This window comes from Scyliorhinus torazame, chromosome 4 (assembly GCF_047496885.1).
Source record: "Scyliorhinus torazame isolate Kashiwa2021f chromosome 4, sScyTor2.1, whole genome shotgun sequence".
NCBI lineage: Eukaryota > Metazoa > Chordata > Chondrichthyes > Carcharhiniformes > Scyliorhinidae > Scyliorhinus > Scyliorhinus torazame.
The window spans coordinates 335,166,491-335,184,587 of NC_092710.1; the positions used below are offsets into that span (position 1 = coordinate 335,166,491).

Below are 18,097 nucleotides of genomic sequence, written 5' to 3' on the forward strand. Positions count from 1 at the left end.
CAAATACATGGCATATGTAATACAATGTGGCTAAATGCAAAGTTATTCACTTCGGACAGAGAAACAAGATGGCAGAATATACTGCCGTACAAAGTTACCTGGGAGTCTGAGTACAACAACCACTGAAAGCAAGCATGCAGATTCAACAAGCAGTTAAGAAGGCGAATGGTAGGCCGGTAGGCTGGCCTTCATTGCAAGAGAGTACAGGGTCAAGGCTGTCTTACTGCAGCTGTACAGGGCCTTGGTGACACAACATATAGTGTGCAGTTTTGGTCTTCTTTATGAAAAATGAAATGAAATGAAAATCGCTTATTGTCACAAGTAGGCTTCAAATGAAGTTACTGTGAAAAACCCCTAGTCGCCACATTCCGGCACCTGTTTGGGGAAGCTGGTACGGGAATTGAACCGTGCTGCTGGCCTGCCTTGGTCTGCTTTAAACGCCAGCTATTTAGCCCAGTGCTAAACCAGCCCCTGTATATACTTACTGTAGAGGGAGTGAAACAAAGTTCACCAGACTGATTCCTGGGGTGGCATGATTGTCGTATGAGAGTTTGGGTCGACTAGGCCTGTATTCACGCAAATTTAGGAGAATGAGAGGAAATCTAATAGAGAAGTATAAAATTCTGACTGGGCAGGACAGACAGGATTGATGATGTCTCCTCTGGCTGGGAGATCTCGAACAATGGGTCACAGTCTCAGGATACGGGGTAGGCCATTTAGGATTGAGATGAGGACTACTAAATAGACTTCCTGCTTCTATTTTTTATGTTTCTATGAGTAGAGGGGCGATGGGGTAAGTAAAAGAGACAGAGGGAATGGGGATGGGAAGGTATCTGCCAAGGAATGCAGGCGGACTTTGCCACTTGAAGTGCAATGCTCAGCGGGTGCCATCCCCACCCTGTCATTTGCCACTTTCCACCTGAAAGGATAAAATAAAGAGGACAGCAGAGGAAGAAGTAGATACAACAGATACAGAGAGAGAAAGAAGCAAAGATAGAGAAGCAAAACAGACAAAGGGAAGCAGGATCCTTTCTCCTGAAAGGACACCTGAAAACAGAAAAACAGAAGAAAAAACAGAGGTGAAGGCAGAGGGAGAAAGAAAAGGAGAAAGAGAAGAAACAATAACATAAAGGCAATTAGGGCTGCTAAGAGACTGCATGCTCTGACTTGGTATGAGCAGTTGCACCGGTGATGCACTGTGATATTATTCAAGTCATATTATTGTCTGTCTGAGTATATTTCTTATAAATAGGAGTCGGTCATATCTTTATCCCTTTCCACAACTTTAAATTTTAGTTAATTCCCCGAGAAGACCTTCCAATCACATCACTAAACCGCCTATTTCCACCTCTGTACCATCGCCCGATTCTGCCCCTGCCTCAGCTGCTGAAACCCTCATTCGTGCCTTTGTTACCACCAGACGTGACTATCCCATTGCTCTCCTGGCGGGCCTCCCACATTCTACCTGACATCATCCAAAACTTCTGCTGCCCGTGACTTAACTCGCATCAAATCTCGCTCACCCATCATCTCTGTACTTGTTGACCTACATTCCAAATTCTCATCTTGGTTTTCAATTCCCTCTGGGTCCTCACCCCACCCTATCTCTGTAATCCCCGCCGACCACACAATCCTCCTCTGATTCTAGCTTCTTGACCACCCCTGACCTAACTGGTTCATCACTGGTGGCAAAGCCTTCAACTGCCTAGGTCCTGGATCTGGAATTCCCTCCTTGTACCACTCTGCCTACTTACCCCTTTTCCATCAACCTACCTTTCTGGCCAAGCCTTTACTCATCTGCCCTATCTCCTTATGCGGCTCAGTGACATATCTAGTTTTATAATAGGCTTGTCTTGGGACATTCAATAAGGTTTTTTTTTGTTCTTGTCGTCCAATTTACGGTAACCAACATCCCTGCCTCTCTCCAACTTCATCTAATCTAACCAAATTAAAAAAATTATTTCTAATTGGCTGTTTCGACTATATTATTGATGTCCTTACCGCTACTTTCCAAGCTATTTTTAAAAATTCTTTCAAGGGTTGTGGGCGTCGCTGGCGAGGCCAGCATTTGCGTCCATCCCTAATTGCCCTCAAAAAGGTGGTGGTGAGCTGCCTTCGTGAACCACGGCACTCCATGTGGTGTAGGTACACCCACAGTGCTGCTAGGAAGTGAAAATGGAAGCTGCAGCAGACCAAGGGGAAGTAAGTTGAAACAATCCACAAATATTTCAACAGTTCCATGCTAGGCGCAATGGTATGAGAGTTTAAAGCTTTTATGTGATGATTCCTACAATCAGGATTACTTGGACTATCTCCAGTTTCAAAGCTGTGGTGCGTTTCAGCTCCCTCTCTCCCAAAACATACCAATTTCCATGCTGTCTCCAACTTGTCAATTGATCTGCCAATCAAACACACTCCGGTCTCTTTTCACCAGCCTGTCCTGTCACTGACATTATCATGGATTTAAAAATAAAGAACCTTAATACAGTAGACATCGACACATCATTTTGCAGAAAGATATTCCCATCCTTGTGAAGTAACAGTTTTTAAAGGGATAAACACACACTGTTTAGCAGAATGTTTCCTTCCTGATAAAGCGCTAATGAAGCTGGTTGGAACTAAATGTGACCACAGCCATACTGACATCTGACAGACGAAAACATCAAAAACACCAGGTTAGAATGGGGAGAAATTAGAAAGGCACTCACTTTGTGGTTCATAATTTTCCCATAGGTTTCTACTAAAGATTCTGCGTAAAATGGAGTCTCCCCGAAAAGCATTTCATACATGCAAACACCAAGTGACCACCAGTCGCATTCCGGCCCGTACTTTCCTTTGCCGTCTTCCATGGCCTGCAGGATTTCAGGGGAAATGTAGTCAGGGGTCCCCACCGCAACGGAAGACTGGACCTGCATCAGAAAAATACAAGTTAGATTTCTTGGAATCATACTAAAGCTACATCTAAAGCCTAAACAACAATCAAATGTCAACACTCTCCTCATAATTAACTCATAAGTGCCTCATAACTCATGTTCCCAACTGTACTGAGGAGGACATGGAATGTAAGCCTTTCCAAAGTCCTACTGATTTTGTGCTGTAAATGCATGGGCAACTTCTGATGAATCAGTTTGATGAGGGTTTATCGGCCTACAATGCTAACTCCGTTTCCCTGTCCACAGATGCTGCAGTACCGCATTTTTTGTTTTCATCGTACCCGTAACATCCGAGATTATAATATGTGATCTCTTCTCCCCACCAACAACCACCTTTCCTGGCAGCATTTACCCTCATCTAGGAGTGGAATCTAAATTTTGCATGTCAAAGCAACCCCCAATAATGGCTACAGATGTGAAAAATTTATAAGCAGCATATATAATGCTAATAGTTTGCATGTGATACTCATCCAGCCTAGACACTTGTGCATGAACAACTATCGTGTTTCAGGACATATTTTCCACAGAAAAGATTTTGGGGGAAAGAAAGAGCAACTAGAAAAGATCTTTTTTAAAGGCATAGTAGATTGTCACAAGTGAAAGGTAGTTAAGATGTTATTGAGATTGTTCCCTAATTAACAGTACGTAATAAGTGTATTTGCAAGAGTAGATCACCCATTGTGTTAAAGGTCTTCAACAAAGAGGAATGTTTGATCTTTAAAAAAAAGCAGACGAGATTCTGAACGCAGAACCCAAGGTGAAAAAGTCTTATTAAAGTCAGACTCAAAAGGGAAGAAGGTGGAGAAGTTGGTCTGAATGTCAAGCAATATGATTCGCTGAAGTAGGGTAGTGTAGCATATGTATTATTATGTTATTTCACAGAGATAAGGTAACTAAATAAATTGGCTCATAACAACTGTTCTGTGCATGCACCTTACTTCAGATTAAACATTGAGGCAAACCTCTCATCATCTAGCCTGAAGTCGGATTGAGTGAAACTGAAGAAATATGCATGTAACCTAGTCAGGCAACAAACCTTACTGTCCTTATACAGCAAACAGTTGTGCGTTTTTTTCTCTAACTGTAGAGCATATCAGTAATCAGAGATGACCCTTCCAGGTTTCCGTTTTAAAGCCTGCATCATTGATCAGAAATGTATAACCTCAAGAGACACAAAAATCACATCAGGAAGTGTTAACTGTAACCTTCTTAGATGCAAGAAGCTAACAGTTAGTTTCAGTGACACTACTGGGAAGTTTTCATAATTAGACAACCGGTTCATTTAACATTTAATTTATATAGCATCCGCCCAACCAAATCCAGGATAAGTATTCATCCTTTTAAAAAATTTGTTCATGGGACGTTGGCTGTGCCGGCATTTATTGCCCGTCTCTAATTGCCTTTGAGAGGCTGTTAAGAGTTAACCACATTGCTGTGGGTCTGGAGTCACATAAAGGCCAGACCGGGTAAGGATGGCTGATTTCCTACCCTAAAGGACATTAATAATAATCTTTATTAGTGTCACAGGTAGGCTTACATTAACACTGCAATGAAGTTACTGTGAAAATCCCCTAGTCGCCACACTCTGGCGCCTCCTGTTCGGGTCACAGAGGGAGAATTCAGAATGTCCAAATTTTGCTCACTGGGTTAAATCGCTGGCTTTTAAAGCAGACCAAGGCAGGCCAGCAGCACGGTTCAATTCCCGTACCAGCCTCCCCGAACAGGCGCCGGAATGTGGCGACTAGGGGCTTTTCACAGTAACTTCACTGAAGCCTACTTGTGACAATAAGCGATTTTCATTTCATTTCATTACCTAACAGCACGTCTTTTGGGGCTTGTGGGAAGAAACCGGAGCACCCGGAGGAAACCCACGTAGACACGGGAGAATGTGCAGACTCCACACAGACAGTGGCCCAAGCCGGGATCAAACCTGGGACCCTGGCACTGTGAAGCAACTGTGCTAACGTGCCACCCTACATTAATGAACCAGATGGGTTTTTACAACAATCGACAATGGTTTCATGGTCATCAATTAGACTTTGAAGTCCAAATTTTTATTGAATTCAAATTTCATGAACTGCAGTGGCAGGATTTGAACCCGGGTCCCAGAGAATTACCCTGGGGCTCTGGATTACTAGTCCAGTGACAATACCACTAAGCCACCGCTGCCCCTGCATGGGTATATCTTGATTCATTAAACACTTTTCACATGAAGACACTGACTCCTAGCTGCAAAATGGGTTAAAAGACCCTCTGGTAAACGCGTCCAACTGACTATTCTGTATGTGTTAGCCATATGAGTGACTGCCTTCAGGCAAGTTGTGTGTGAAGGACATCACAGCCAAGCTCAATTCTGGTATCTGAAGTTACATGGTGATCGAGTTTCTAAGAGGAGTTGGAAACCCGACTGCTGTTTGCTCGCAAAGGCCAATTAGTAAAAGGTTTGGTCTAAGAAATTAGTTTTGAATGAAAAGCTTGGAGGGGGATCAAGGAAGGATTTCTGGAGAGTTGGATCAATGAGGCCGAAGATTCTGCTGCTAATGAGAATAGAGGGAGTGGCCAATGCCCTGAGTCGGAGCAAGACTATTTAGGATTTGAGGGAATTGCAGGGCGGCACGGTAGCGCAGTGGTTAGCACTGTTGCTTCACAGCGTCAGGGTCCCAGTTTCGATTCCCGGCTTGGGTCATTGTCAGTGTGGAGTCTGCCATGTTCTCCCCGTGTCTGCGTGGGTTTCCTCCGGGTGCTCCGGTTTCCTCCCACGAGTCTCGAAAGACGTGCTGTTAGGTGAATTGGCCATTCTGAATTCTCCCTGTGTACCCGAACAGGCGCCGGAATGTGGCGACTAGGGGCTTTTCACAGTAACTTCATTGCAGTGTTAATGTAAGCCTACTTGTGACACTAATAAAGGTTATCATTATTATCATGTGGGGTGTGGAGAGAGAGGGCAGTGTGAGCTGTGGTAATAAAATGATGAGGATTTTTAATGACACCCTCAGGTTTGTCAGTTTTGGACAAGATAAATGTATAGAAATTGCTGAAATGAAATGAAAATGAAATGAAAATCACTTATTGTCACAAGTAGGCTTCAAATGAAGTTACTGTGAAAAGCCCCTAGTCGCCACATTCCAGCGCCTGTTCGGGGAGGCTGGTACGGGAATTGAACCGTGCTGCTGGCCTGCCTGGGTCTGCTTTAAAAGCCAGCTATTTAGCCCCGTGCTAAACCAGCCCCACTGAAGCGACATGCTATTGAAATTTTCATCGTGTACTCATCAGGACAGATTTTAGAATACCAAATCTCAAAAGAAACAATAATTTTAATTGCATGAGAAGAGGGTGCTGATTGTTGACCAGCGGTCTCTGATGGTAGAGGCATTGCAATTTCAAAATAAGAGGGAAGCCACTTCAGGCCAAGATGATGAGAATTTCCTTTTACACAGAGGGTTGTTCTCTACCCCAGAGGCTGTGGAAGTTCAGTCATCGAGTATATTTAAAGTAGAAATTTACATATTTCTCAATGCCAATGAAATGAAAATCGCTTACTGTCACAAGAAGGCTTCAAATGAAGTTACTGTGAAAAACCCCTAGTCGCCACATTCCGGCACCTGTTTGGCAATGCCAAAGGGATATAGGGATAATGTGGGAAAAAGGCTTTGACGTGGATGAGCAGCCATGATTATATTGAATGGCGGAGCAGGCTTGATGGGCGGAATGGCTTATTCTGCTCCTATGCATCTAAACTGTTCTTTATATTTGTCTGCTAATAACAGTGGCCTCATTTGAAAAATGCATCATCAGTTGTGAAGCAATTTCTGACATTCTAATGATGTGAAAGACACTATCTAAATGAAAGTTCTTTCTTTGATATTAACAGCACATTTTAAGTCTAGTGTGCATTTAACAGATAGGCTATGTATACACTGCATGCAGTTTCGCATCAGCAGCTCTCTGGACACTAGCAGATTTTATGTCAACTATTCAAAATCATCTTTCTCAAAATAACAGTTATCAAGGAGAGAGATCGGGTTAGCATGTTACAATAAATTAATAAATATCATGTGTAACAATGCGTGCACAGAGCTAATGTTACAGAGCATGTAGAAGATCAGTGAGTCATCTATTTCAGAAGCCAAATGTAACATCTTTTGAAATTATTCTTCAGGATCTGGTGTTGCAGGCACTTGTTGTCCCTCCACAGTTGTCCTCGAGAAGATGGTGGTGAGCTACTTCATTGCACTGTGTGGTAAAGATGCTGGTAGCGGACATTTCCAGCATTTTGATCTGATGATGAAGGCGGAATGGTGATATATTTCCAAGTCATAATGGAGAGCGTTGATGAGGGAAACTTGGAGATAATGGTTTCCCCTGCACTTGATATTCTTGACCTTCTAGGTGGTGGAGAAGTGGGCTTGGGATGTACTACTGAATAAACCTTCGTGATTTTCATAGCCAAATTCAAAACTGAACCAATGTGTTCTGTCCAATCTCCTCCATTATCATACCACATTGAAAACTCCACCTGCGAAACAAATCTCTCAGACTTGGGAGAAAAGTGCCAGTCCTATAGTTCGATAAGTCACATACCATTTGCCACATTCCACTCAGCATAGGCACAGGATTCACTGATGGAAGAGGAAAATAGAGTAGCAACAAGCACTCCGAGCAGAAACGACTCAGCGGACTCAGTAAGCAAAATTGTCTCAAAGCCGGCTAATACGTGTAACTTTGTAGTTCAGGAAATACCTCATGGGAACTAAAGTGCACGCTTAATTTTAATACTTGAACATAATATTTCTCTTTTGCAGCCAAACTGCAGAAACTTAACCACCAGACATTAAATGTTGGTGCTTATCCCTATAAAATTAATATTTGCATGTGCAACAGAAGCGGTGATATGCTTTCCAATGAGGTAAGCATGAAGGCTCTATATCTGCACACATACATCAGTATACAGAGGTGAAGATTACAAAGAAATATTAGAACATCAGAAGAAAAATCTATAATTGAAAGGCATCATTGAAAATGTATTAAGGAATGAATTATATTAACCGTGTACAGCAGAGATGTGTTGCTGGTAAAATGCAGCTTGTGTATCCAGCTGTGTCAGTTCAGTGCTGCGAACAAATATGTGCAATCATGTGCAAGGCTCAATCAACATCAGTGTTGGAGGAGTAAGCTTGCATGCAATGGCATACCACAGGGGTGTAGAGGGTAATGTCACCCAAGTATAATGCATTCATCTAGGTTCTATGTGCTTTTACTGACAGAGTGCAACATTTGTTTGCCTGTCTGAACGGAAGCACAGGTACCAACATGCATGTACATCTTGTCGCCCTGGTAAAGGGCTGTGTGAGTGAGGGGTTTATTCTGGTGAAGGGCTGTGTGAGTGAGGGGTTTATTCTGGTGAAGGGTGTGTGTGAGTGAGGGGTTTATTCTGGTAAAGGGGGTGTGTGAGTGAGGGGTTTATTCTGGTGAAGGGCTGTGAGAGTGAGGGGTTTATTCTGGTAAAGGGGGTGTGAGTGAGGGGTTTATTCTGGTGAAGGGGGTGTGTGAGTGAGGGGTTTATTCTGGTGAAGGGGGTGTGTGAGTGAGGGGTTTATTCTGGTGAAGGGGGTGTGTGAGTGAGGGGTTTATTCTGGTGAAGGGAGTGTGTGAGTGAGGGGTTTATTCTGGTAAAGGGGGTGTGAGTGAGGGGTTTATTCTGGTGAAGGGGGTGTGTGAGTGAGGGGTTTATTCTGGTGAAGGGGGTGTGTGAGTGAGGGGTTTATGCTGGTGAAGGGGGTGTGTGAGTGAGGGGTTTATGCTGTGAAGGGGGTGTGTGAGTGAGGGGTTTATTCTGGTGAAGGGGGTGTGTGAGTGAGGGGTTTATTCTGGTGAAGGGGGTGTGTGAGTGAAGGGTTTACTCTAGCAAAGGGATTGGTACATATTTAATCCAGCTTGAGCATGCCGACTGCAGAATTGGTATATTTTTGTCTGATAAAGCACAGCGTGATCCCCAGTGTGCAGCTTTGAGGGCGTGAGACACACACGTGCTGCCTGCCTGGGTTACCTGGTCCTTGTTGAGTAGGGAAATTGTTCGCTGGAAAGAAAAAGGAACTGATCATGAGATTGGCACAAAGGTAAGTACAGATCGGGGAGTTTATTTGGCGCATCTCACTCAATCTACCAAAAGTAGCCCCATTGTTGCCATAGTTAAAAACTATTACAAAAACACATATTTATACAATCGCAGAGATGTAGCATGGATTGAAATGAAGATACTAGAAGCTCAAAATTAACATTCTTTCCGTCTCTGCATGGGTTTCCCCCGGGTGCTCCGGTTTCCTCCCACAGTCCGAAGATGTGCGGGTAGGTGGATTGACCATGATAAATTGATCCTGAAAGTCCAGGGACGTGCAGTTTAGGTTGTGGTGATAGGGCAGGGTAGACGAAGAGTGTAAATGGGTACAGTGGCATTCGAAAGGTTGATGCAGACTCGATGGGCCAAATGGCCTTCTTCTGCACTGTCGGGATTCTGTGCTGATAAAAGCTGACAGCACGACAACATATAGCACTGGTGTAAAACAGTCTGCAGGATTTTTCATAGGAGGCCATGGGCAGGTTTCCCCATCCAGACGCCGTCAGGATGCTCCGTTTTGCCGGCAGGACAATGGGGTTTTGCATTGTGGGACAGCCCCACGCCATCCCAGATTGTTGGCAAAACGGAGAATCCGGCCAGAGGAGAATTCCGACTGATTTGCACTTCCTAGATCAGGTAGAAATTCAGAATCCCTTGCAATGCAAATCTATTTGCATTTGAGTTTGAGGGACTCCCAAGGGTCTCACACCAACAGGCAACCATTTGGAATGGGTGTCCCGATAGCAAAGTTCCGCAGCCGCCCAAACCCCCCCCCCCTCCCCTACCACAGACCTCCGAACTAAAGGGACCCCGCCCCCACAAAATTCTCCCTAATTAAAGGGAAACCCCCCCCCCCCACCTCAAGACCTCCTAACTAACCAGAGGAGATATGGATTGCCATGGATATGGTGCAATTTTTATTTGCATCCAAACATGCAAACCAACTTAGATACAATTGGCAAATAGTTCAATCTCATTGTTCATATCTACTGTCTTGATAAATATTAATGCAGAAAAAGCTTTACAAGTAACGGCCTCACAACTTACTGTTCCATCTTCCATTAGTTTGAGGCAGGAGCCAAAGTCTGCCAGCCGGATATGCCCATTTACATCCAGGAGAATGTTGTCTGGTTTGATGTCCCTGCAACAAGACAAGAACAGGTTTTATAACAGAGAAAGGTTTAACTCTAGCCCCCAAATCACCTATACTGAAGTGATACTGCTTCACACAATCAGGACGTGCCTTAGAATCACTGCATGAATTTCCCACCACCACATCCCATCCCGCCATCACCCAAAAAGTTGATTTTTTTCCCCCAAGTTACATGCTCATCTGGTCCACTTGTGTTTAAGACAAACACAGCTCAGTCTATGCAGATGTGGTGCTGGGTGTAGCACGCAGGGGGCACAACAGACAAAGGTCAAGCTGGATTTAACATTATTAATATAGCACAGACCATTTAAAGTTTTGCTCACAGTAAGAATGCCTCTAGGCATTCCCGATTCAAAACCACTCAATTTGCAAGAAATAATCAAAAACACAGGAACCTCTGGTGAAGATATCAACAGGTACACAGCCAATGGTACTAAGGATTTAATTCCAGGATGAATCTTTGCTCCAGACATCAACAGTCTCAGCCCAAACCAGTGGCAAATCAGATAAAGTTCAGAATACACCCAATTACTAAGCAAATGGTTGAGTGTTGTTATATTATATTTCTACACCTGGTAGCATGTTATATTACTGGGTTTAAGTAATATATGTCATTACTAACTGTATATGATGTTGAAGAACACTCGAGTCTTCCAAGTAAACGGAAATAATTTATTAAGTAACGATAAAACTAATAAATGAGTTTGACATTCCACTGAACTAACTCTAGCAATAAGGTAAGGAAAACTAACTGTACAAACTGCATCTAAGCTACACATGTGCCGGGATTCTCTGATCCTGAGGCTAAGTGTTGACGCCGTCGTAAATGCTGTTGCGTTTCCCGACGGCGTCAACATGGCTTCAGGATCAGCAATTCTTGCCCCTACACGGCACTGGAGCGCTTCAGCTGCCAATCCTGGCGTCAATTGGGCGCCGCGGGGTCTGCGCATGCGCTGTGGCACCGGCACCAACGCGCGCATGGGCAGTGGCTCCCTTCTGCGCGCCTGCCCTGACGCAACATGGCATCGGGCTACAGGGGCCGGTGTGGAAGACAGGAGGCCCCCCCAGCCCGAGAGGCCAGCCCGCCGATCGGCGGGCCCCGATTGCGAGCCAGGCCACAGCAGAGGCCCCCCCTGGGGTCGGAACCCCCTTGCCCCCCCCCCCCCAGGCTGCCCCCGGACCCTTTCGTGCAGAGGTCCCGCCAGGTAAGACCACGTTAGAACGGCACCGGCTGGGCTCAGGTTTTGTGTTACTGCCGCTCGGCCCATCCCGGGCCAAGAATCGCCGGGGGGCGGGGGGGGGGGGGAGAGTAGAGCGGACCCTGACCGGCGCCATGCCGACGCCAATGGCATCGATTCTCCACTCTGTGGAGAATCACGTCCCGGCGTTGCGCGATTCGTGCCGGTCACGCCGATTCTCCGGCCCAGCCCAGGCTGAGAGAATCCCGCCCATGGTGTCTAGGCTGAGATCCTCTCTACTACACTGCTGCTCTCTGGTAACTCGTACATGGAAAGAGAGCTGAAAGACGGCTAGAGCTTCTGAGAACTCAGTTATATAGTGGATCTAGTAACGCCTTCTCGTGGTAGTGTTACAGCTAGGTATTGTGATTAACCCTTTAGTTACATGTCTGTCTACCTATCATTACATGCGTGATGATTGCTGAATACCTTTTAAGAATTAAATTACTACTACCATTTTATTTTCTTAAACACTTAGGGGTTGCCCAGAGCAGCTTTTATTTAAAAGAATCTATTGAGGCAACTTTTTTTTTAAAATTACTTTTTGGAAGGAATGAGACAAGTGGAGACCATTCACTTTGCTCATGTCTTCTTTCAAAAGTCTTTGGGAAGACAATGCCTTCAGCTTTAAACGTCCTTCCCTCACAATAGACCATTCCCATCTCCGACTCAACAGCTTGTGGAGCAAAGGTCGGTGGTGCCCTCTCAAACTTTGACTATAAATGAAGGGTGTTCTCCTTCCCTCCCCCTCCAACCTCATGCTGGAATACTGCTCCATACAGGCCTGTAACTCACTTGAGTAACTCATTATGAAACGGGAGGGTTTAAACTAGTATGGCAGGGGGGTGGGCACGGGAGCAATAGGTCAGAAGGTGAGAGCATTGAGGGAGAACTAGGGAATAGGGACAGTGTGGCTCTGAGGCAGCGCAGACGGGGAGAAGTTGCTGAACACAGCGGGTCTGGTGGCCTGAAGTGCATATGTTTTAATGCAAGGAGCATTACGGGTAAGGCAGATGAACTTAGAGCTTGGATTACTACTTGGAACTATGATGTTGTTGCCATTACAGAGACCTGGTTGAGGGAAGGGCAGGATTGGCAGCTAAACGTTCCAGGATTTAGATGTTTCAGGCGGGATAGAGGGGGATGTAAAAGGGGAGGCGGAGTTGCGCTACTTGTTCAGGAGAGTATCACAGCTGTACTGCGAGAGGACACCTCAGAGGGCAGTGAGGCTATATGGGTAGAGATCAGGAATAAGAAGGGTGCAGTCACAATGTTGGGGGTATACTACAGGCCTCCCAACAGCCAGCGGGAGATAGAGGAGCAGATAGGTAGACAGATTTTGGAAAAGAGTAAAAACAACAGGGTTGTGGTGATGGGAGACTTCAACTTCCCCAATATTGACTGGGACTCACTTAGTGCCAGGGGCTTAGACGGGGCGGAGTTTGTAAGGAGCATCCAGGAGGGCTTCTTAAAACAATATGTAAACAGTCCAACTAGGGAAGGGGCGGTACTGGACCTGGTATTGGGGAATGAGCCCGGCCAGGTGGTAGATGTTTCAGTAGGGGAGCATTTCGGTAACAGTGACCACAATTCAGTAAGTTTTAAAGTACTGGTGGACAAGGATAAGAGTGGTCCGAGGATGAATGTGCTAAATTGGGGGAAGGCTAATTATAACAATATTAGGCGGGAACTGAAGAACATAGATTGGGGGCGGATGTTTGAGGGCAAATCAACATCTGACATGTGGGAGGCTTTCAAGTGTCAGTTGAAAGGAATACAGGACAGGCATGTTCCTGTGAGGAAGAAAGATAAATACGGCAATTTTCGGGAACCTTGGATGACGAGTGATATTGTAGGCCTCGTCAAAAAGAAAAAGGAGGCATTTGTCAGGGCTAAAAGGCTGGGAACAGACGAAGCCTGTGTGGCATATAAGGAAAGTAGGAAGGAACTTAAGCAAGGAGTCAGGAGGGCTAGAAGGGGTCATGAAAAGTCATTGGCAAATAGGGTTAAGGAAAATCCCAAGGCTTTTTACACACATAAAAAGCAAGAGGGTAGCCAGGGAAAGGGTTGGCCCACTGAAGGATAGGCAAGGGAATCTATGTGTGGAGCCAGAGGAAATGGGCGAGGTACTAAATGAATACTTTGCATCAGTATTCACCAAAGAGAAGGAATTGGTAGATGTTGAGTCTGGAGAAGGGGGTGTAGATAGCCTGGGTCACATTGTGATCCAAAAAGACGAGGTGTTGGGTGTCTTAAAAAATATTAAGGTAGATAAGTCCCCAGGGCCGGATGGGATCTACCCCAGAATACTGAAGGAGGCTGGAGAGGAAATTGCTGAGGCCTTGACAGAAATCTTTGGATCCTCGCTGTCTTCAGGGGATGTCCCGGAGGACTGGAGAATAGCCAATGTTGTTCCTCTGTTTAAGAAGGGTGGCAGGGATAATCCCGGGAACTACAGGCCGGTGAGCCTTACTTCAGTGGTAGGGAAATTACTGGAGAGAATTCTTCGAGACAGGATCTACTCCCATTTGGAAGCAAATGGACGTATTAGTGAGAGGCAGCACGGTTTTGTGAAGGGGAGGTCGTGTCTCACTAACTTGATAGAGTTTTTCGAGGAGGTCACTAAGATGATTGATGCAGGTAGGGCAGTAGATGTTGTCTATATGGACTTCAGTAAGGCCTTTGACAAGGTCCCTCATGGTAGACTAGTACAAAAGGTGAAGTCACACGGGATCAGGGGTGAACTGGCAAGGTGGATACAGAACTGGCTAGGCCATAGAAGGCAGAGGGTAGCAATGGAGGGATGCTTTTCTAATTGGAGGGCTGTGACCAGTGGTGTTCCACAGGGATCAGTGCTGGGACCTTTGCTCTTTGTAGTATATATAAATGATTTGGAGGAAAATGTAACTGGTCTGATTAGTAAGTTTGCAGACGACACAAAGGTTGGTGGAATTGCGGATAGCGATGAGGACTGTCTGAGGATACAGCAGGATTTAGATTGTCTGGAGACTTGGGCGGAGAGATGGCAGATGGAGTTTAACCTGGACAAATGTGAGGTAATGCATTTTGGAAGGGCTAATGCAGGTAGGGAATATACAGTGAATGGTAGAACCCTCAAGAGTATTGAAAGTCAAAGAGATCTAGGAGTACAGGTCCACAGATCACTGAAAGGGGCTACACAGGTGGAGAAGGTAGTCAAGAAGGCATACGGCATGCTTGCCTTCATTGGCCGGGGCATTGAGTATAAGAATTGGCAAGTCATGTTGCAGCTGTATAGAACCTTAGTTAGGCCACACTTGGAGTATAGTGTTCAATTCTGGTCGCCACACTACCAGAAGGATGTGGAGGCTTTAGAGAGGGTGCAGAAGAGATTTACCAGAATGTTGCCTGGTATGGAGGGCATAAGCTATGAGGAGCGATTGAATAAACTCGGTTTGTTCTCACTGGAACGAAGGAGGTTGAGGGGCGACCTGATAGAGGTATACAAAATTATGAGGGGCATAGACAGAGTGGATAGTCAGAGGCTTTTCCCCAGGGTAGAGGGGTCAATTACTAGGGGGCATAGGTTTAAGGTGAGAGGGGCAAAGTTTAGAGTAGATGTACGAGGCAAGTTTTTTACGCAGAGGGTAGTGGGTGCCTGGAACTCACTACCGGAGGAGGTAGTGGAGGCAGGGACGATAGGGACATTTAAGGGGCATCTTGACAAATATATGAATAGGATGGGAATAGAAGGATACGGACCCAGGAAGTGTAGAAGATTGTAGTTTAGTCGGGCAGTATGGTCGGCACGGGCTTGGAGGGCCGAAGGGCCTGTTCCTGTGCTGTACATTTCTTTGTTCTTTGTTCTTTGACATCCTACACAGCAAGTCTTAGAAGACTACTCAAGAAGTCAACACCACTCTTTCTGCAGGGATTCTATGGGTAATCATTATATACCGAGAATGAGGAATTTTTGTTGATCAACCACTCCCAAACTGATGACATTAGTGAAACTGCGGTGGTCCAGCTAATGCTCTGGCTGAGATCAACTAATGGTGGCACAATGGTTAGCACTGCTGCCTCACAGCACCAGAGACCAGGATCAATTTTGGCCTTGGGTGACTGTGTGGAGTTTGCACGTTCTCCCGTGTGTGCGTGGGTTTCCTCCGTCAGGTGCTCCGTTTTCCTCCCACAGCCAAGGATGTGCAGGTTAGGTGGATTGGCCATGCTAAATTGCCCCTTAGTGCCCAGGGATGTGCAGGTTAGGTGGGGTTATGGGGATAGGATGGGGCAGTGGGCTGAGGTGAAGTGCTCTTTCAGAGGGTCGGTGCAGACTCAATGGGCCAAATGGCCTCCTTCTGCACTGTAGAGATTCCATGGCCAACAGAGCCTGCATCCTTCACGATTTGTTTGGCAAATGTACATTGAGTCATTGAAGTATCCAGAATGTTAGTGAGATAAAATGATATGAAAATGTTAAGTATGGGTGGCTCCTCACACCACAGACAGCACGCTATGCTTATCTGTTGCAGTTAGTATCAAGAGTGACATGTGACTCTACTGAAATATTTCTGACACCAGCAGGGTCTGGAAGAGAAATCATGGGCCCTGTTGCTATTATTTGCAGGCCCCCTCATTCCCCTGCTTAGATAAAGGAGGGTGAGTGAAGGGGAGAGGGAAGAGGATGTGAGTCCAAAGAAAGTAATGTTGGTTATTACACCAGGAGCCAAGGGATCTTCAATCTCTGAAGCAGCAGGAGGGGGAACTGGCCCCTTGGTTTAGCAGCACCTCTGTCTATGGGGTGCTGATAGTGGGCGTACTTGAAGCTGGAGGCGCTCCAGTCCTGAAGAGAGAGGGGCTTTGAAACCAGAGGCCGGAGACTGGTGGCCATCTTTAACACCAGCCGGACTGCAGGATAGAAACCCCCTCCAGCCCTGGAACCGGCAGGACCAGATGAACCGGTCAGCTCACCACCACGTTCTCAAGCACAATTCGGAATGGGCGATAAATGCTGGCTGAGCCAGCGACGCCCACACCCCCTGAATGAATAAAAAAAATCAGGAGGGTGGGAACCCGAGGGCCAACCCAGAGATTAGTAGTTCATAATGTGGAGATGCCGGCGTTGGACTGGGGTGAGCACAGTAAGAAGTTTTACAACACCAGGTTAAAGTCCAACAGGTTTGTTTCGATGTCACTAGCTTTCAGAGCGCTGCTCCTTCCTCAGGTGAATTCACCTGAGGAAGGAGCAGCGCTCCGAAAGTTAGTGACATTGAAACAAACCTGTTAGTAATTCATAGGCAGAGTTGGAGTAAGGGAAGTCTAAATCAGGGTTAGACTGCATGTATGTGAATACATGGAGTATAGTAAATAAGATTGGCAAGTTACAGGCACAGATTGCATTGCGGAGATATGATGTTGTAGTGATAGCTAGACCTTCCTAAAGGAAGGGCAGGACTGGTGTTAAATATTCCTGGTACAAGGTGTTCAGGAAAGGTGGGAAAGGGAGAAGAACATAAGAACTAGGAACAGGAGTAGGCCATCTGGCCCCTCGAGCCTACTCCGCCAGTCAATGAGATCATGGCTGATCTTTGTGGACTCAGCTCCACTCTCCGGCCCGTACACCATATCCCCGAATCCCTTTATTCTTTAGAAAGGCATCTATCTTTTTCTTAAAAACGTTTAAAGAAGGAGCCTCAACTGCTTCACTGGGCAAGGAATTCCAGGGATTCACAACCCTTTGGGTGTGAAGAAGTTCCTCCTACACTCCGTCCTAAATCTACTTCCCCTTATTTTGAGGCTATGCCCCCTGGTTCTGCTTTCCCCGACCAGTGGAAACAACCTGCCCGCATCTATCCTATCTATTCCCTTCATAATTTTATATGTTTCAATAAGATCCCCCCGCATCCTTCTAAACTCCAATGAGTACAGTCCCAATCTAATCAACCTCTCGTCATAATCTAATCCCCTCAACTCTGGGATCAACCTAGTGAATCTCCTCTGTACTCCCTCCAGTGCCAATATGTCCTTTCTCAGGTAGGGAGACCAAAACTGAACACAATACCCCAGATGTGGCCTCACCAACGCCTTATACAATTGCAGCATAATCTCCCTAGTCTTGAACTCCATCCCTCTAGCAATGAAAGACAAAACTCGATTAGCCTTCTTAATCATCTGTTGCACCTGCACACCAACTTTTGCGACTCGTACACCAGCACACCCAGGTCCCTCTGCACAGCAGCATGTTTTAACATCTTACCGTTTAAATAATAATCCATTCTGCTGTTATTCCTCCCAAAATGGATAGCCTCACACTTGGCAACATTGAATTCCATCTGCCAGACCCTAGCCCATTCACCTAACCTATCCAAATCCTTCTGCAGACTTCCGGTATCCTCTGCACTTTTTGCTTTACCACTCATCTTAGTGTCGTCTGTAAACTTTGCCACATTGCACTTGGTCCCCAACTCCAAATCATCTATGTAAATTGTGACAACTGCGGGCCCAACACTGATCCTTGAGGGACCCCACTAGTTACAGGTTGCCAACCAGAGAAACACCCATTTATCCCCACTCTCTGCTTTCTGTTAGTTAACCAATCCTCTACCCATGCTACCACTTTACCCTCAATGCCATGCATCTTTAGTTTATGCAGCAACCTTTTGTGTGGCACCTTGTCAAA

At 45.7% G+C, this 18,097-nt stretch overlaps 1 protein-coding gene across 9 annotated transcripts in view; it reads right to left on the minus strand.

Annotated features, from left to right (window-relative positions):
- LOC140411160 (serine/threonine-protein kinase MRCK alpha-like) overlaps nucleotides 1-18,097 on the minus strand; it is a 900,765-nt gene that overhangs the window by 397,292 nt on the left and 485,376 nt on the right. For 6 of the 9 annotated variants that reach the window (XM_072500231.1, XM_072500235.1, XM_072500230.1 and 3 more), the window contains exons 6-7: nucleotides 10,096-10,189; nucleotides 2,709-2,909 (exon numbers count right to left, since the gene is read on the minus strand). In XM_072500231.1, coding sequence (XP_072356332.1) covers nucleotides 2,709-2,909; nucleotides 10,096-10,189 — 295 coding nt within the window. Of the gene's footprint in view, nucleotides 1-2,708; nucleotides 2,910-8,979; nucleotides 9,010-10,095; nucleotides 10,190-18,097 lie in introns of all 9 variants that reach the window. The other 3 variants (XM_072500232.1, XM_072500229.1, XM_072500234.1) reach the window with 1 other exon arrangement.